Source organism: Atta colombica, unplaced genomic scaffold (assembly GCF_001594045.1).
Source record: "Atta colombica isolate Treedump-2 unplaced genomic scaffold, Acol1.0 scaffold21, whole genome shotgun sequence".
Lineage (NCBI taxonomy): Eukaryota > Metazoa > Arthropoda > Insecta > Hymenoptera > Formicidae > Atta > Atta colombica.
This window is the reverse complement of record NW_017259305.1, coordinates 566,583-588,234: the sequence shown is the minus strand read 5'-3', so window position 1 is coordinate 588,234 and position 21,652 is coordinate 566,583. Positions and strand designations below refer to the sequence as shown.

Below are 21,652 nucleotides of genomic sequence, written 5' to 3'. Positions count from 1 at the left end.
TATATATATATATATATTGTATTATATGTACAAGGTGGCCCATTGAAAACGAAATAGACTGAATAACTTCTACAAAATGATTTTTCAAAAAAAACATAAAAACAGGTTGAAAGGGGGACTTCTTTTGACGTATAATTCTTATACTCGACTTCGATCTCTTAAGCGGAGGTTGCCAATCCCTAAAAAATTTCAAATAGGAAAGGAGATCAAATACATTATTATAGAATATTATAGAAAAGTCTTTCAATTTCCTACATTTGATTTTTTAAACTCGATCAATTCGTTTAGAAGGTACGGAGTGATAAATCTCTAAAACAAACAAATCTTTATATCTTCAAACTTTTTCTTTTGTTTGTTTTAGATTTAACATTCTGTATCTTTTAAATGAATTGATCGAATTTAAAAAATTAAACGTAGGAATGAGAGAATTGAAAAATCTTTCTAACGATGTATCATTTGACTCTTCTTCTTATTAAACATTTTTTAAGGTTTGACACCCTCGTTTAGGGAGTTGAAGTTGAGAGTAAGAATTATAAAAGATGTCCCCCTCCCAACAAATTAACTTAGTTTTGGTTTTTTCCAAAAACCATTAGGTTATTCAATCTGTTTCGTTTTTAATGTACCATCTGTATACATATGAAACAGTTTAAGGACAATATTCATATATTTATCAATATAATTTTATAGTTTTAATGAAAATTTTTTCATTTTAGCTTTATTATTTTTTTAAACACGTCTCATATTAAATGTAATGTTCATATTGAAATAATTTTTGATTCAAGTTCTAAATCGCCGCTAAACTATTTATTAGGGGAATCGGAGATCGATTATCATAGTTTTGAATAATTCACTTTTAGAAAAATGTAAATGTAAGATTTTGAAACATTATATATGTTATGTAGATATAATATATCTACATCCTTCTAAATATTAAAAAAATATCACTCTTGAATTTGATGCATCTTTGTACAAATAAGTTATTTAATTTTAAATAAAGCTGCGAAAATGTGACAATTAGCTCCTTATACTCAGGGTTCCAAGGTTAACAACATATTTTTTATTTGGATAAAATATATAGAAAATGCAGTTTTTATTTTAGTGTCATTTCTAAATAATAGGAATATGGTATTGATACAAGTAAAATAATATTTTAATCATAAAACATGTAACTTGTTTTCGTACTGTATAGTTTGTATATACAAAAAATGAAAAGAATACGTATATATAAATAAAATTATATTCGTAAATATATATTCTTTAAAACGTGTCGATCTAAAGAGATTCAAATTGACTTAATAGCCACTCATTTTGGTCAATTTATTCCATTTATAGTTGTTTTTAGTAAGAAATTCTATTCACAAAATTTATTACAATGATAATGCTAAAAACTAATTAAAAACAAAAAAGGAGATAAGAAAAATTTACTTAACAACTTCATTTTCTTAAAAGTTGTTGATAAGACCTTTTTGGCGCAAACTATTTTACATAACAATTTAATACTACATCAGTAATCTGTAGCAAAAAGAAGATCAATGCTTTACTATATGTATAATAATTGAGTTATTAGCTTTTTGACAATCGAATCTCGTTGACAATCTCCCCTACCTTTGCATAAATAATGCAATGTAGAAAAATCTATTTTTTTCATAATTTTTTCATTTTATTAAAAAATATGCGTAATATATCTTTAAGAAGCTAGTCTATGATCAATATTGAACTTTAACGAATTTAATATTTATTAATCTTTAATTTAAAAACTTATTCGTTATAAAATATAGTGCATAATTATAGTTTTGTATAATCACGCAAATCGTAAGGTTACATAAGTACATTGTTAATAAAAATTTACGATTTGAAAGATGATTAAAATATCAAGTAAAGTAAAACATGTTTTATTAAGCATGAAGATATATGTACATATAAGTTCTCACTCACGAGTGGGAGATTAGCCGATCAAAAATATCAAGTGCGAGAATAAATATCTTTGTCGCGCGTATTTCGTTTGAAATTTTTCACGGTATGTCTACCGAAGAATCTGAGAATGATCCCCTTAGGGGTCAGGGACCGGGTGCGGGAAGTACCATATCGCGAAATCTACCGACGAGCAACAACAGCAGCAGCAGCAGCAGTAGAAGCAGTAGCAGTTCGAGGTTTGAGGTTCGCAGACTCTCGTTGTAAGGGAACGGTATTGGATGTCATCACGAGAGAGATTACGTGCGGCTTTGAAAGAGCTCCCCTATCTCACTTCCACTTCCATTCACTCTTCTTCCTTCGCTCTTCATCCACCAGCGTCGATTCGCGCGTCGCTATTTCAGCTACCCTACTTCCTCGCTGTTCGCGCGATGCGCGACGCACCTTCAGTGTTCCCCCTCCCCCTTTCAGTCCTCTTCAGCAACTCGGTCGGGAAGACTCTCCGTACTGAAGGGCGCCAGCTCTCATATCCCATTTGCCCCTATTTTTCATAAGCGATATTAGAATCTATCATCGGAGCCCGACCAGACGCTCGCCTCCGCTCTAGAAACGACAGCTACGAAGGTGGTAGGTATCGATAAAAAAAGATAGAGAGAGAAAGACTCCCTCCCCCTTCACCCCGATTATCTGCAAGGTGGGGTACCACGATCGCTGACGATTATCGATCCCATTGGAGCGACGACGTGAATGGATCCAGACTTGTGCCGATCGCAAAGACCGCTATGCTCTCGACAGCGAAGAACGGCTGAGAGTCGAGCTGCCCTATATATTATCGCGGTTGCCGCGATATTTCATTCATCGCGACCTCTCGATCTCTCTTCTTCCCTGCTTAGTCGATTTTCAATTGCGGGCATGCGCTTCTCGCGCGATCTCAATAACGTTTCCATCTCCTCATCCCTATCGCGTTAGCAAAGTACCGCATAAAAATTTCTTAGACGCATCTATTTTATTTGAAATCGAAGGCTTTTAATCTTGATGACTTTCCACTTTTACATTAAGTTTTGGTAAGAATATGAGGAGTGCGCTAATTGGACTTATGGGACCTTTGTTGTTCTATGAGTTAACTCCTTCTCACTCTCTCACGCAAAAAGGAACCAAAAAAGGAAAAAAGTAAAAAATTTGAAGATCGAAGATTAAAGAATGAATTGATTGATAAAATGAATTGTTATTGAAATTATCACTCTATGATATTCATTGTCATAAAGATGGTTTCAGTTGATGGGTTCAGATTAAATCAGCTTAGCAGATTAATATATTATTAAACTTATCTGACGATTGATTAAAAATTAATTTTTCTGAGAGTGATTTTTGTTTTTTATTTATTATTGGCACATGAAATAACTTATAATTATTGGAAATAATAATTGGCATATGAAATAACTTATACATAAGCATTTAATTAGGATTGTGCCAAATTTTTTGCATCAAATTAAACAGATCTTTTGTCTTTCATATAAAAATATGGAGTTAATAGATATATACAGTTTTAAAAATTAGTTGCAAGATCGCAATGGAAAACAAAATTTACGACCATTAATCATTTCATAAATGTAAGAAACTTTTAACTCAACGTTTAATCTCTTGAGGTTTCAAACGCAATAAGGATTACTTTTTTATTTTGTTCCTAATCACGTGTTCCTTCATGCTTCGCAATAAGTTCTTCGATGCAACTATCGATTCGCGTGTCATGAATTCACAAAATGCCGTCACGATTTGTGTAGGCAGCACATATCCGGAAATTTATGTTATTTATCTTCCCCCGTATTTACCGCGGCTTGCGATTTACCATGATTACTAATTATAGCTTCAACTCGGGCTCGTTAATTACCTCCGCGCCGGCGGAATGGCGACATTATTGACTCGTTAAATAGGATAGTTTCAGACGTATTTCTGACACATTTGCACGCAATGAAATTGTAACGGTTTTTTCGTAATAATAATGTGACATATTAAAGAAAGAAACGAAAGGAAAAGTGTACTTACCTCTATGCCTGTTAGTTTGCTTGTCGAACATCAGCATAGCATCTTCGATCTGAAATGTAAAAAACATTTGATTAGAGAAATAAAGTTTTGATAAAATAAACAAGTTTTGATAAAATATACATTTAAAAAAATTTAAAAACAAATAAATTTATTTATAGATTTTCAACATATTAAGAAGATTCTTTAGTAGATGTCTCTTGAGCATCAGAATTTAAATGTAATATTATTTCATCACTAATTTAATGTTTTTAAGTCCGATATAAAATATTGGTGCACGATTCAAAATGACTATAAATATAGAATTAGGTGGTAAATTTAATTTTTGCCGTTTTTTTTCCCATGGCACGCAAGCGTTTTGAGTAACATTTAATACTTTCGACAACTCTAAAAGCGTTTGTGCTGATCCTCATTAAACAATTCTTGCACAACAATTCTCGACATCTTCAAATTTTTTCGGCTGTCTGGGATGTTCTTTGTCTCTCAGATCAAAATCACTTCAAAAATATTCAAATCAAACTCTACAAGTTTTTTTCTTTGGTGATGAAGTTTCATCATATACTTCGAATAACAAGCGATACGTTTTAACTGTGATTTTCTTGAAGTCAAAGTAATGAAGAAGCACATGTTGGAAAAACAGCTTATCGCAGTTTATTTTCCATCGATTGGAAAATCTCTTTGGTGTCGAGAAATCTAACTTGAGAGGACTGAATTACTTTCAGCAATGTCCAAACTACAAAAAACATGTGATGTCACAATTTACCATCGAAACTCGTCGGCATTGGAGCCGGCATCTTCCAGAGAGCGGCAAGAATTAAGTTTATCATTTAATATATATATATGTACTGTATATATATATATATATATATATGTATATATATACGTACACACACACACACACACACACACACACACACACACACACACATATATATATAAAGTACATATAAAAGTTCATATTAAATTATTGAAGCATCAAAGATCCAATTTCGACTGTTATGACCGTTCCTATTTCTTATTGGTTGCATTCTCATATGTATGGTCTAATAAGATTTTTATTGTTTAAACAATATACACAGTTTAATCTAATAAATAATTTACAATTTAATGTAATTAAATTAAATAGCACAGTTTAATTTAATTTAATTCAATAAAATTAAGTGAATTAAAGATTAGATAGTTAGTTTGAATTTCTATATTGATTTTATTTAATTTACATGCTGTTTATTAGTATTTATAAATTTATATACTTTTTAAAATTTTGTTTATATTGATTAACTCTCAAGTTTATAGTTTTTTCTTTATGGTAGTATTTTTTCATGATGAGATCAAAATCAGAATTATATTGTCGGATAAGGAGTATGGTAAACGTGCGGCTTTAGTAAAGTATCTTATTTACTAAAGCCGCTGTCATAAATTAAGCGGCTTACTGACGATCGAAGTAACCTATATTTGATATAAGACCTCGTAGTAAACCCCTTGGCGTGTTAGAGGTGCAAAGCGCTCCTGTCAAAGCCTCAGAAATCGTAAACGCCGTTATGGAAATGTCTTGCAATACATATATAAAAGATATTTCTAGGAAACTTCATCTTAGTGTGACAAATGGAAGAGAACATTGTATGTATATCGAATATTGAATACTTTCGACAAATCATTTTGTATTAATGGAAAATATCTAATGACATCTATTTGTAAATAGAAAGTCTAAATTTTAAGCAGAATCTTAAGGTTCGTAATATATTTCTGTAAGCTTGCAAGAATTTTTAAAGTGCTTATACCTTTATTTTTACAGCTTCTTACTAGCCAAGAAATCGTACATATTTACGAATAATGGTACGTCTTACGATACATACGATATAAAATAAATAGAGAATAATAGTCATAAATTTTTACAAGTTCTACGAGAACACGTTAGGAGTCTTACAATTCTGCTTAGAACTGACTCATAGAACTGACGTCTAGGATTAATGTCTTTTTCTGAGGTAAAATCATTAACCCATCATCTTTCTTCACAAATTGTATAAACATTTAAAAATGAAATTTCTGAACAATAATTGTGATCATCTAACAAACTTATGATGATATTATTAATTCATGTAATATGGTTACACTATGTACAAATCAAATTACGTATATTATTAACTGTATGTAAAGTTAATATTATGCAGCTATAGTATAATTATTATATGAATTAATCGCACATAATATTATCATAAATTATGATCAGTACTATAACTAATAGTCTAGAATAAAAAACTATCGCTTTCTTATTATAATTAAAATATTAAAAGTAAGAATTAACGAAGATTTAGAGATACAATATTTACATTAATTAAATAAGATTACGTTTTCTCTTTGGAATTACTAATACTAAATAATAAGTGTTATTAGTCAATATTACTAAATATGGTATGTTGGAAATGACAAGATTTGCTCATTAAAGAATATCATCGAATAAGATTGATTTTTAAACAATTCCAACGACGTCAGTCAAATGACGAATAAGATCTCTCTTGTATCTTTACGAGAACTGCGTATGTATTGTAAAGCACAGCTGGTCAGAGATTTACGGAGTATGTTGCTGAGACGAGAAGTTGGTAGAAAGTGGCGAAGGGCGGATGACTCTGTATGGTTAAAGCGCGAGCGGAGCTCTAGAGAGGCGTAGGAAGCGCTAGTAGGATTTATGGGACAGGAGAAACAATAGGGATTACTCTTACCCCCTTCGTTGTTCCTTGAGTTGACTCCTTCTCACTCTCTCATTCTCTCAACAACAACTATCGATAGTCTACAGCATTAGAACAGCAAGCGATATTCTTCTTCTTCTGACGTTATGTTTGAGTAAAAGACATATGACCTTTCATGTGTATTTCATGTATATTTCAATAAATGTATTTCCTAGATATACACGTTTCATGTTTGTGTTTTAAATATAAATCATTTACATTTTTTTAAGGTATTCTAATTATAATTAAATTTAATAAGTAAGAACCTTTTTCTTCCAGAATAAAATGGGATACTAAAAACTACGTCGGAATTTACAATTTATTACGTATGTATAAGTTTATGTAATATAATTATTAATATAATATTATGATATAATTATTAAAAATGTTTAATATGTGAAATGATTCAAGATAAATTAAATGAGAAGAATAATAAGACTAAATTTCTCGAATGGAAACGATTGATTTAAAATAATTACAAACTTACATTTTGTTTGGCATCCATAAATACTAATAAAAACATTGATATAATTTTGATTATATTTTAGTTGGTTGATTTAGTTTACTGATTAGTTAATAATTAATTAATAAATGTTAAAAAAGCACGTAGTAATAACGCTTGTCACGTTTCTGTTCCGTTCTCTCGTCTTGCTATGTAATAAAATTTTAATGAAATTCGCGCGACGATCGCGCCGCTGTCTGTGGCAAGAAAGTCGCAGAAAAATGCCAAGGGAATCGAGTGTCTTAGCTGACATTTGTTACGACTTTTATTTTTCGAGGGGTGGCATGCCTTTTACGAGGGGGTTGACGGCAGCGGGAACAAGAACAAGGGAACGAGCGATCTTTTAATGAAAACGCAAGAGGCATCATGGCGTAAGATAAGACCACTAGCGGAGAAGCTATTCGTCGTTATCTACACCTTTCCACTCTTTTCCTTTGCACAGTGTGGATGTCCTTTCATTATTCCTTAATGCTGCAGTTTTTGTTGTGGCTGTTATATTGATGTATTCTCGAACAGTCGAATTAGTTTGAGTCTTTCATTCGATGTTGCGAATTCTCCCATCGCCGTCAGCGACAATGGGTTCGATCAAGAACGAGATTTCTCCATTCCGATCACTACGTGAGAAAAATACGTGAGGTTTCCTTCTCTATCGACTTCGTTAGCATTTCACTCAAACGGAAGCATTTTTGAATCTTTGCATTTGCCAACCTTTTTTAATGGTTTTTTTTAATTTGTAAAGCTTTTTTATATACTCACGTGTTGTTGACAACAATGTGTTGTTGTCTTAATCTACATCTTTAAGCTACATTGAATGAAATCATTCTTCTTCCAAAACAAATTATAATTATTTCGTTCGAACATATTCACTAATGACTCTCCCTTTTTTTTTTAACACGGAGATCTTCGCAAACTGGCAATCATGAATTTCCCTCATTATCTCGAATAATTATCGCGAGTCGCAATGCAGTTTTGCGGGTTTCACGTGTATCGTTGCATTACGAGTATCTATTTCCTGCGATATGTAATATTCAGCGCGCGGCACATTATGCATCCACGTATTTACTTCATTAAAAATACATTTCCCGGATGTGTTTAATATTGATTCTATATAAATTAATATAATTATCATACTGTGCATTTACCAGTAACGTCGAGTACGAGAGATAAGCGAATATTATATAAAATGTTTGTTATTTTACTGTCGTTTACGCGCGATTTGATTTCCTGTATGATAAATTTTCTTTTTTCTCTCTAATGATTTCTATATTACATTTTCCTTAATAAATTGAGATTATCTTGATGTTTTCTTTATAAATATAGTAATATTAAAACAAGAACAAATATTTAATATATATATTTATTAAGGCATAATATGTATATTTAATAAGGCATCAAAGAAGAATGATATTGCTTGAGTACTTTCAATTGTAATTAGTTTTTATAAAATTACGTACATTATAAATAACATTAAAAACTGATTTCAATCAATAGTACACTTAAAAAAGTAATCAACTTTCATCCATATAGCTTTTTACTCATATGTATTTAATATCTCACTTTCGTTGTGAGTAATAAACAAAAAAGATTTATCGGGAGAAAACTATTACTCAAATAATTCATCTGAAAAGTTGTGCAGTTACAAATATTTCTCATCGGTGCAGTTGGTATATTTGGCTGCAATAACTTTTCGAAACATGGAACTCGCGCAGATAAGACGTAAAAAATGGACGTACTTTTCCTGGGTACCAATCTACTTTTGACAAATGGAATTGGTATCCTCTTCCAAAGAAAGAATAATTCTGTCGAGAATGGAAGAAGGGCAGAGAATCTTGGTTTGCACGCAGATTGAAATTCCAAAGACACGCTGGTGTAACCTTAAGGAAATGGCGATAACGAGAAAACGTAACGCGAAGTGGCCTTGTAACTTCCTAAACTTCTTCTCTTTACTACGCTAGTCCGGAAAATACGTAGTACGAAAGGTTATCGAAGAGAAGGAGGAGAAGGAGGAAAAGAAGGAGAAGGACAAGAAAGTAGAGGAAGAGGAGAATGAGGAGGAGGAGGAGGAGGAAGAGAAGGAGGAGAAGGAGGAGAAGGAGGAGAAGGAAGGTAGGGAAGACAAGAGTCGGCGGCGTCATCCCCAGAGAGCAATCGAGTTCTGGTGAGTGGGCGAGACGTACCTTATTACAAGTTCGATTCCACTGGTGTTACAGCTCTCGGTGGACCGAGCTGTAGATTGCTGTCTTACTGCCCTCGCCCTTTATATCGTGAGACCTTTCCTCCAAGGTAAAGTGTCATTTTCCTCGTCATCTCTTCATCGTACTGATGCTCACTTTAATCTTTTTGTCTTTTCATTCTTTTCTAACCAACTAATTTAAAAGGTAAACATTTGGGCCAGTATTATAGAACACTTTTGCGAATCGCTTCTCGCACTTCGAGCCTCTGTAACCGATAACTTGCTAATAAAGTCTTTCAATTTATTTATTTTACAATAGAAAAATATTTTATTTTCGAATAATAAAAAAAGTATGTATTTATTAATTATCGCGTGCACAAATTATCATTGTCTGTCATAATCCGCTTCATTGGTGCTTGTAAAATAACAGTCGTGGATGCATCTGGATCGAATTTCCGACGTGCAATTATGTACAATAAAGAGATAGTCAAAATAATTGAAAATGCTCATTTTTCCACGTTAATGATTATTATTAATAAGCATTGTCGAGAAGGAAATGCAATTGACTCTTTTATGATATAAATACCATGTGAATAATATTTTGTTACGTGAATATAAGGTAGAATAAATTATTGAAATGTTTGAGATGACAAATTAACGTATCGTTATTTTTCCACACATATAAATAATTTCATCTCACTTTTTCAGGGAAATATTTTTGATAGGAAACTGTCATTGTTTTCTAAAATATTGTAAGAAACTTTAAAAATGAAAAAAAAAATACTCGCTTACTAATAATGCCGCTTAGCAAACTTTACAGTCTCTCTATATATTTGCAATTCATCTGTTGATTTTGTCCAGCGTTTCATTGGATTTCGCTTTGCTACATTTTCTGATTTGCCTTTACATTTTATGGTAATCCCCAGGAACATACGGAGCAAAAAATATCCTTTAAATATTTGCATTAAGGAAAGAGTTATCAGAAAAGGTTAAGACTAGTTAAAACAATGATTATAAGAAGTTTATGATGATGATTTTAGTATTCATCTTGTTAGTCTAACAATAAGTATTCTAAGTAATTTAAGTTAATTAATTCAATATTCGTAAGAAGATATATCATTTGTTTATATTTTTTACAATTAAACAGCGTATTTCGTTACGCGTATTAATAATTATCATAATAAGTACATTAAAGTATTATGACTTTAATCTCAGTATCTAAAGTTTGTACATGTATCTAGCCTGAAAATCTCTCCGACATACGTAAATCTCTTGACATTTGAAAATGTGAAAGAGATATTCATGATGAATGTGATTTATAAAGAAGTTCGTGCTTTAAATCAGGAAAAGTGAACGATCTATTTCGATGAGTATACTTCGGTCAATTTATCACGTTACAAAATTCCACAGTCCGTGTATTCTGTACTCATACACCACATGCGACTAAACTGCGAATCTGTGCTTGAAAGCTGGAAGTTATCTCAATCGATCGCGACATCGAATCGACGCAACGAACCAAAACGGTGATTTCCATTCGAACTTGTTTCGTAGCTTCGCGATCCGCGTTGCAATGCGATACACGCTTCGAGTGCGTGCATACACACGCATATGCCATCCCAAGTGCACTTCATGAAACTTATCACCAAAGTTCACAGAACCGGATACTTCAGTAACATGGGCTTCGGTGTGCTTAAATTCATTTTCGAACGCGGAGCATCGAGTTTCCACAACCCCCATCCTGCGTGTGCGGCTCGTATTGTGCGCCGTGTACCTTTTTTATTTTGTTTCGCTCCTCCGTTCCTCGCTTGTCCCGAGCTTCCTTTTCGAAGATAAACGAGAACGAATGCACCGTGCTTCGAGAACGCTCTCCATCGAGAAGTTTTATTTTTTTTTTTTTCCGAGTTGATTAAAGGCCGCGCCGCGACCTGCGCTAGAGTTACAAAGTCGGATTCTATTACCTGTATATGCGGTAAAACAATCTACGGTCGCGGCTCATTTGCAGCGAAATTGCGGTTCACGACATTGTCGACGCACATTTCAAATTAACGCACTCATTGCGAAAATATGTGGAAAAATGTAGTTCGGATTATTTGAAAAAATACTTTTTTCCTGTCATGCATAATACATCATGTATGAAATTTCTGTATAAAATGAAATGGTAAATCTTTTCTCTCATTAATAGTTGAAAAAAATAGAAGATTAATGATGTCGCTTTAACATTATATGGAAGTTTCTAAAATCGTGGAGTCTATTACATTTCATCACGTTACTCATTCAGCGTTAATACCCTAATCCTTGGGCGGAGAGAGCAAGTAGTAGCTATTTTGTTGCAATGTCACCAACTTAATCAAGGTGCTTTCGACCGCTTCAATTTCACCGTCGTGTTCCTCCGTGACTCATGCGATTTCGCTGTTCGGCCTGGGGTTGAATAATGACTCGGGAAGGACTCGAGATAGGGCGAGGAACTTAAGTAGAATGGATACGCGAATGGACACTCGACGAGAGGGTCGATCTGGTTATTCGACAACATGTAAGTCGACTCCGCCTTCATTGATGTTCCTGGGACGAAGGAGGGAAAACTTTTCAGGAAAACTCTAAAGCGTTCCCAACAAACAAATTGGCCTCTTCGTCGGCTGCTGCTGCCAAAGTCATTTGCTGCTCGATACTCGATCGATGTTGAACCGAACTGTATTTCGAAGGAACGTGCAGTATTTTGTGCAAGCTGAAAAGAGCTGTTTTTCGCAGGAATAACTTTCATGAAAAAAGAGGAGAACCCTTTTTTAGTCCTTCCTGAACGGAGCCGTCCTCTTCATTCAACGATTGGAATGGATATAGTACCTCTCTTATACACGTACCAACGCGGGAGATAATGATGGCTCTCAGACCGACATCTACCTGCTATTTTCAGATAAAACCGTTGAGTCGTGCACACGATCATCCGAGAAATATCGATAACACGCTGCGGGCATATTAATATCGCCAGGAATCTCGCAGAAGCATCAAACAAGTATCAACCTATCGGATAAATGTTTGGCATCGTTGTGCGATCTCGCGCGATCAAACCACTCGATGCGACCATAAGTAATTACGTGTTCGATTCCCTTTTTTTACACGTATGTACTACACGAATATACAGCAATGTACAATCTATGAATAACAGACGATCATGCCACGTATTGCTATATGTTCAGCGCTAGATAAAACTCGCAAGTAAACCACATGTAGCATTAAATATCAAATGTGAATGCAATCCCATTTAGCACGTTAATTGTGAAGTACGAATGTAGTCCACATTTTTCTCGATACAACTCTTTTATTTGACATGTTATATCCAATAAATAGTCAGTATCATACTCAGGAATACTAATTTTTAGCTTTAATACTTTATGGAATTTTTTTCTGCTTTTTGCAAAGGTTTATATCTTTCGTACTGAATAATTGATACATTGACCGATAGTTATTTTGGACAAGAGTAACTTGAAAATGAAAGATCTCTGTAAATATCCGACATTTCGTAACTGCGTCACTATTATCTGAGAATAATCAAGATCTGCATAATTACTTAAATGTAATTTTAAATATAATTTTAAAAGTTTATACGAGCATTTAAAATTGCATCGCCTCTACGAAAGTTCCTGCTCGAAGGGTTCTCGATTACTTCTTGTCTCCTTAAGATCGTAAAACGTATTCTCAGCGTTTACAGTGCCACTCGGACAAGCATCGGTTGTCCGCCGATGGTCCCTTCCGAAGAAAGTACGATCTCTCTAATCTCCAAACGAGGTAACTTCGCCTTTCGTCCTCCGGCTACATTCTGCCAACCTCTTTCTTACGCGAACCGCCCAAGCATCATTTGTAACTTTCAACCCTTCTAGACATTAGCACTAAAACGTTCCAAGGGTCATTTTGAGCCTCAACTACGTTCAAATACGAAATGACCGAAATATTTTGCGATATTGAGGACAGACACACGGATTTAGACTTCAATGAAAAAAAAGTTTCCACGAAGATACATTTCAGTAATTTTATGATATATCATGTAATTGATGATATATCATATCTTATTTATTTAAGGATATCATAATTCAATTACAAGTTAATTATTTTCTGATAAAAGCTATCTCTTGCAATATTTATACGCGAAAAGTCTTCTTATAATAAAATAAATTAATAAAAAGAAATTTTTGGTTTCTAAAAATAAGAAATTATTGTGAACGAATGAAATAGATGCTTGATATTAAAAAAAATTTAATATTATCGTTTTCAGAACTGATCATTAAAAAATGAAAGAAAGTGACATAAAATGTTTGCTCTCATATTTCAAAGTGTGATAATATAATATACATAAGAATTTCATTATAATAGTAAATTCAATTGGATGCTCTGGTGCCTATTAAAGCCATCATACACTGACTTAATCGGAGTGTAAAAGTGAAATGCAAATACTTTGAATTATAAAGTATATATTTTACAGTACAATACTTTGAATTATAAAGTACATACACGTATTTCACAGTACAATAAAGTACTGAGGATGTTACGATAATATATGGATATTAGACACATATCTTTACATCAATTTGTGTGCAATTGATGAGCTTTACTATGCACTGAGTGCGCACTATATAACGGAATTCGCTATAAATCAGGTGTATCTTTGCGTATACTTATAGCGACATAACATAAGCTCTACTGTCATATTTAACGTATAATCATCCAGTCCAGTAACTATCGTTTAATATCAAAATTTGAATAAAATAAGAAATATGAAAATAAAATTTAAATGGTAAATTAAAAATAAAATGTACTTTTAAGTCTTAAATTAAATTAAAGCAATGCACAAATTAGTGAATTTATATTCCTGATAAAATCTAATTTAAAAATAAATTTCTCTTAAATCTAATGATAATTCAAAATAAAAAGAAATAAATTGACTAATGAGAATCAGCAAGTATCCGCCAGGTATACAATATGAAAATTATTCATAAAAATATTTTTTAATGGTTCAAAGATGACATTAGAATAACAATAGGGAATATTTCGGTTAAACTTTTAGCCACTATCTCTTAGCAAATAAAGCATACATTTTAAAATAAAATTCTGTTAGCATATTCACATATCTATATATGGCTTAATATAGAAGGTCATTATTTTCGAAATTTCTTGTAAGAATATAAGAATGTATTCTAGTTGATGTGAGTATGACCACATTTTTTCTAATTTTTCAAGTATATGATATGTACATATATGATGAAAAACAAGATTTTATATTAAAAGTAAAAACAGAAGTGTTTTTGTCAATTTCCCAATTGTGTACTCAAACACGCACTACAATTTTTGTGATTCGAATTTCGTTTAACACGTCGAAATGTGCAATACGAATGCGCAACTGTCCAGTGCGTAGTAGCGTTGTAAACATCGGAAGATCAATGTTACTTCGACGCCTGACGATGAATAGCTCTGGCTAATCCGTTATATTCTCGTACAAAATTCCGTTCTGACATCGGCATTTCGCCGATCGACTTTCCGCATTACGCTATGATCAGATATTTATGTCACACTAATGAAATCGTGAGCAATGGTAATGGAAAACATCGTAAATGCAAAGCGTTTGCAAATGATCGAGATTTGAGCTGTGAACGGGCAAACAGAATGCGAGCGTTTCCGATCGCTGGACGAAATAGCAGCCGACCGGAAGCTGCTACATGTATAAACAAATCGTTTACAATCGGTACAGGGATGTGCGTTTATTGGTGGGTGATGTAAAAACACAATTGCAAACCCACCCTCTTCCTCATCATCCCTATTCTCCGACTCTCGTGTGTCGTTGGGATCGTTTTGCCGTAATTTCCGCGTGAATGTTTCGCGTACGAATAGATCAATCGATGCGCTTATGCTCGTACACCTCGCGTACATTCTGTCGGATTGTACACAATAAAAATGCCCAACGACATAGAAAAAAATAGAGAATTGGAGGTCCATTTACGGAACATGATGCGCTGATCCCCTTCCGTGTCCATCATCCCTCCTGGCACCTCCCTGATTTCCTAACCAGGTAGGTACCAGTTCGTGACCCGCGATGTACCAGGCACGACCGTCGATGGCGGCGGCCCTTCGCGCGCGCGATATCAATGTTGGTATATCTTATGTATTTCTCTGCGCCTTTCGCCTCCGCACGATAATTCATCGCGCCGCATGTTCCGACCGTGACGTTCGAAGTGATGCAGCAGTGGTTGAAACAAGAATCGAGCTTCGCCGGATTTAGAACATTCGCGATAGTCAAATAGGATTTATAATTGCTTCATTGTAGAGAAAAGAAGCCAAATTTGACGAGCAAAAGCGAGTGAAAGATAATAAATAATTTATTTTATTAATTATAAATTAATAAAAATAAATTACAAACTTAACTTAATTAGTTTTACCGATCAGAAAAATTAATAAATTAATTTATTGTTTTCTATGACTAATGATGACTAAATTAAGTTCGAAACGTTTCGTGATTTACTTTTAATTTATGTAAATAAATTATTATGTTTTATCTGCTTTTGCTCGTCAAATTTGACCTTTTTTTATTTTTAGCACAAAACCAGCTGATTCGTTATCACATCAAAACGTGATATCTTTTAAGAATAATGGATCAAATGAATATTTTTTAAGAATAATCTTTTTTTTTACTGAAATCTGAAATTACTATCTTTTGGTAAATGCAATTTTCTACATAAATAAGGCAAAGTCCAAATATTTCTATTCATCATGCATAATATTGAAAGAATATTTTCCTTAAGTTAGAATCGTTTAATCTTGTTCATCAAAAAAGGCGTTATTTAATGTTTTCTTATAATTAGATATATTATATCACTTTTCTTTTCTATTCTGTTTTAATCTGTTCTCTCTTATAGACTTTCATTTATAATTTTATTTCGCTATTTCATTCATATAAGCTCTCATATAATTTTATTTCGCTATTTCATATAAGAGAGATAGATGACTTCAGATGGAACCAGCTAAACTTGCGCGTCTCTCAACCATTGTTAAGCACTCATGTACAACGTGTAACCAAAGGTTCATGTTATCGGATATCGTTTTCCGATTCGCTGTCTTGGCTTAAATTTCGATGCAAGGTAATGGAAGTTCCAGTGAATACTTTCTATTTTGCATCCAAATTCTCGTACGGCTTGTTATTAACTTTCCAGTATGCACACATGAGCGTTTAATTCCACAACAATAAACAGGTTCTCAGCACAATCAAGCGCATGATTTGCATTTCTCGTATTTTTAGCGTTACTTAAAAAATAATTCTCATTAAATCTGTTGTGGCTCTTTATTACATTGACAAACGCTCGAAAAAATTACTTTTTTACACATCACTACTCGATAACATTGCTACAACACAATTTTTTTACACTTTATTAATAAATAAATGTATCGATTTAATTTGTACGTATTTTATCTTCAATCAAAATGAATTATATAAATAAATGTAAATATAAAAATTCACTCTCTAACAATTCATAAATCAAGAAAAGGTTCTACAAAACATTTCATAAGTCTATTGTATCGACAATAGAAAATTGACAAAAAAACAAAAAAAAATCTTGTTTTTAAGTGCAAGAATAGAATTTATATAATTTTTATATTTTTTGACATCGTAGACAAATATCCTCGTATTAAGGAATTAGCATTTAAATTGGAATTATATTAATGTTAGATTGCAGAATAAAAAGAAAATTTCAAAAATAATTTAAAAATTGTATTTGAATTAAAAAACTTTTTTGTTTAATTATTAAATTTTTTTTTTATATATAAAACAATTTGAGAAAAGAATAATTACTTTTGATATTAATTTTTATAACTATCAAATTATAGATTGGTTCGATTTATACAATGGCACGAAAAAGAAAAGCAACATTCGTCTGTGATTTAAACTGATCCATTGTATTTTTTGGATTATTTCTGTCAAAAAATACTGCAGAGAGAAAAGAGAGGCAGCGGGCGATACCGAATTTCAGAAGAATATATGTGGGTATCCGCCCAATCGAACGGAATAATGCAAGCGCTATAACGTTTCCATTCGTTTGAAAATGCACGTCCGACTATACTATTGTTTAAAAAATATGCAGCTGTATTCACGGCGAACTGTGCTGTATGCAAACATTCGTGCTGGATTATCATTCGTAGTATTCAGAATCGCTGTTAACTTTTGCGAGCGCTGTTTCGTTGTTACTTTAGTTTTATCCCTGTTATAAATCAGATTACAATTGAACCGCGAATATGTTCTATATTTATCTTGAAGATTTGTTTTGTGTTACACAATAGGGGCATTTAAAAAATATGTGAGGGTACATAAAAACTTTCAACAACTATCCCTCTTTCTTATACAAAAAGTATCATCGGAATTCAAACAAAAGAAATATTTTAGTAAAATGATCCGTGTAAAACAGGTATTCTATTCATTATGCAAATACTACGTGCGAATACTAACGCTTTTATAGATAAAAGATCTTTATTACTTTTGTATAAAATTATAAAATTAATTATTTTAGTTAGCTTTGCAATATTTTAAGATGCTTATTAGCACTATTCAATTTAAGATCAATGTAATTTGTGATGTTTTCAGCTTCAGTTTACGATTGCGATGCAAATCCGATAAACTAAATCGACGCACAGTTTATAGAACGGAAAAAATGTATTTGCAAATTTGCATATGAATATTATCAAGCACCAAAATCCGCTTTAACTGAAAATAGGATATAAAATATTTTCTTTTATTTAGTTTACTCTTATCGGTTTACATTCCACTTAAAATAATTCAATTATTTACCGATTTTGTATGTGTAAACTTCTTTTGTAATTAATCATTTTTTAAATATAATTACAAGATACAATTTGTAAAATCATTGAATTTCGTCTGTCGATTAATTAGTTATGCGAAGAGTTTCGCTAAGGTTTTGTAGGATTAGTTACAGACTTCGGAATAGGTGCGCATAGTGGACCGACCAAGCAGCACGAGCATCGCGCGCTTCGTCCGCTCGCAAACTTCGGTAAACAGTTTAGCCAATGTATATTAAGACGCTAACTTTACCACCAATTTGCACAAAATGCTCGTAAACTGAACTAGCGTACCACGTGCTGCGCGGCCTCCAGAACTACCGCGGCTGATTTCGTCGTGAGTCCGTCGACAGAATGTACAGAGACGAGAACCAGAACTTTCGCTTAAGCCGAGAATAGCGTTAAAATGTTTCACGCTGATATTTTCTCGCAAATAGCGATTCAATGTTAAAAAAGTATCTAAATGTTAAAGGTTAAAAAACAATATTAATGAAATTCCCGAGATAACACATTCGATAAACAAATGACAAACGAGCAGTTGGGAATTAGAACAATGAATGGTATGCAGTTAGCTTTAAAAATTTAGCTTTAAAAGCTTTATCTCAAATAATAAATTAACTTATACACTTGACTAATTTTGACTAATTTTTTAATCTTCTTCAGCAAATAGGGATTATTATAGAAGATCCATTAATTGCAATCAAACAAAAAAGTAATTACACAATAGGCGATATCCATCCGTTCGCAATCATTGTGCGGTATTATTCTTTCATTAAAGAACAATCTCACCAGTTGGAAGGTTAGATGGTAGTAATGATTAGAAATCCTACAATGATGTAAGCACCGATGAGCATAATTATCGTGAATTATTTTGGTCAATGTTGATAAATTACACTGAGTAAGAAAAAACATATTAAAATTTCGGAAAACGGTATTTCGCATCACTGTTAAATTAATTGAATTTAAAAAATAAGAAACTATCAGTTCGATGTGAATGTTGAAAATCTACATTCTAGTAGATTTCTCATTTTTTTAACTCGTTTGTCATTTGTTTATTTAATTTTATTTATCGTAAATCAATCTATTTGGTTATTTTCTAGCTCATAATCTGGATTTAGGTATATATCTATGTTTCTATCCTAGTTTAGTTAAAAATTATTTCATATCAAAATAACAAAACATTTGATCAGACTTTTATATTTATGTCTCATTGATTACGTTCTGAATAAATTCTTACAGGAAGAATTCCCTTAAAAGATACTTTAATAATTTTCTAAAAGATAAGACTTTTTAGATATAGGATTTTTAAAAAATATAGGATATACATGATAATTTTATATTTATAATTGTTCACAAAAAATGAATAATATATTATAAAACGGATAAAATTTATTTAGATTAAAGTAATAATTATAAAACTCACTTTAATGTAAACTAATTTACTTGTGTAAATATGTCTTTGACAATTATATCTGTATTAACAATTCTATAGCTAACAATTTTATCTTCAATCCTTACAAGATCGGTCTTAGAGAAACATAGACATGGACTCCAGACAAGGGTTCGTATCTAGTTAGGGTAATACTGTAGCATAGTTGTCTTTACTGTCACTGCAGAAGAGACAAGTTTAACTAGTCATTGAGCCATGAAGGGGTCAGATACAAGGGTTACAGTTAGGGAGCTGCGTTTCGCAATTTTCAGGGGCTTCTTAATGCCATTACTTCTGGTTTCATACTAATAGAGATCGATGATGTTTTTACCTTAATTACGTTTTTATTAAGCTTCCGATATATTGAGCACAATACATACGTTTCCACACGTATTATTTGTTAGGAAATTGAATCTTTGACGAGGGAATATCTACTTTTTGAAGAGATTATCAGCGTCACTAATAAAAAGATCTTTATGATATATTTCACACACCTTCCATGTAAAGTGATAGAATGATGTTACTAATAAATAATGAAAATACTAATATAGTTGGTAACAATTAATATATGGAATAAAATAGCTATACATTGTACATTAAAATTATAAACTGTACAATATCTTTAAATAAATATTGTCATATAACATCTCATAAAATTCGTCTCAAAGTTTAAGCATATTAATTTCTGACGAATATGTAGGCGATTTCATCGATCAAATGTCATCTGCCCCTCTCTCTCTCTCTCTCTCTCTCTCTTTCTCGCTCTCTCTCTCTCTCTCTCTCTCTCTCTTTCTCTTTCCTTCTATGCAACTTTTTAATTATAAAGTTTAAATATCTTTTACTAATTAAGTCTCGTTATTAAAATTCTATTAAAACCTTTTAAAAGCTGACTAAAGAATAAGATTTTATCATATATTTGCAGCGCGGAAGTTTAATTTCTCGGAGGTTTTTGATTCTCGGAAGGCTAACCAATATTCTAATTATGTTTCAAATTCAATTTATACGAAGATATATGAAAGGTTATAAGAAAGTTTATTAACGTCGTGAATTTCACGCGAACGTCCTGTATATCTATTCGTTTTTATGCCATTGTAATCGATCAATGCCGAAGTTAAGGCAATCCGGACAGAACGTTTCTTCCGTATTTTCATTTACCTCTCGTTCCACAACGGAATTGTTTATTCAGTATACGTCAACTTCGTTTCGCATCGGCCGTAAAAGGATAATCGTGTCCTTCCAGACCGATCCACAGACACGACGCGCATTCGGTGAGCATTCTTCGAGGTACGTAACATGAAGTATTCAACATGCGACGGCGCCGTATGTTGGCTGGAGCATCGTCGCTTAAGTAAAGAGTACTACAAGCGCGAGCATGTTCTGGGGGTTGCGAGCGCCACGAGGAGTGTAAAAAAATACACTTGAACTTTTTTAAATTTTCACGAGAAAAACGTTTAATGAGAGCTTACTGTTTTATGAGTTAAAATAATATGATAATAAACCATGTTTATCATATGTAGTGTGTATACAAATCTCTTACTTCAAAAGTTCTCTTACTTCAAAAGTAACACAAAAATGTGATTTTTTTAATTATTGTTGGAGAAAAATTACTTTATCAAATATCAAAAGTAAAAATAATGAAAGCTTAATGAGAGCAATTTAATGTCGCTAATAATACGTAAGAATTATAAAAACAATATATATTATATATATATTATGTAGTAAAAAGAAATCTATTATTTTTCCATTCAATTTCATGCAAAATAATTGATTGAATGGATTTCTTTTTACTACACCTAATAATTTAATAGATATAATTACATAATTAGATACATAAACGTTTCGGTTCACTTTTATACCATCATCAGGAATAAAATCCAATTGTCACCATTGAATGTTCTTAAATTATGATTTTTTGAGTCATAATGTCAGGCAAATAAAAGACTCCTCAAAATACTTCAATCCAGTTAGATGGCTAGTTGGAACAACAATTGTAAAGTTATTTTATTAATTTATTAATTTATTAATTATAAAATCCATCTTTTATTAAT

General features: G+C 32.3%; 1 protein-coding gene across 2 annotated transcripts in view; it reads right to left on the bottom strand.

Moving 5' to 3' along the window:
- Positions 1-21,652, bottom strand: part of LOC108687612 (RNA-binding protein Musashi homolog Rbp6) — a 453,571-nt gene that overhangs the window by 127,301 nt on the left and 304,618 nt on the right. For both annotated transcript variants that reach the window (XM_018193468.1, XM_018193469.1), the window contains one exon: positions 3,955-4,003. In XM_018193468.1, the coding sequence (XP_018048957.1) occupies positions 3,955-4,003 (49 nt within the window). The remainder of the gene's footprint in view (positions 1-3,954; positions 4,004-21,652) is intronic.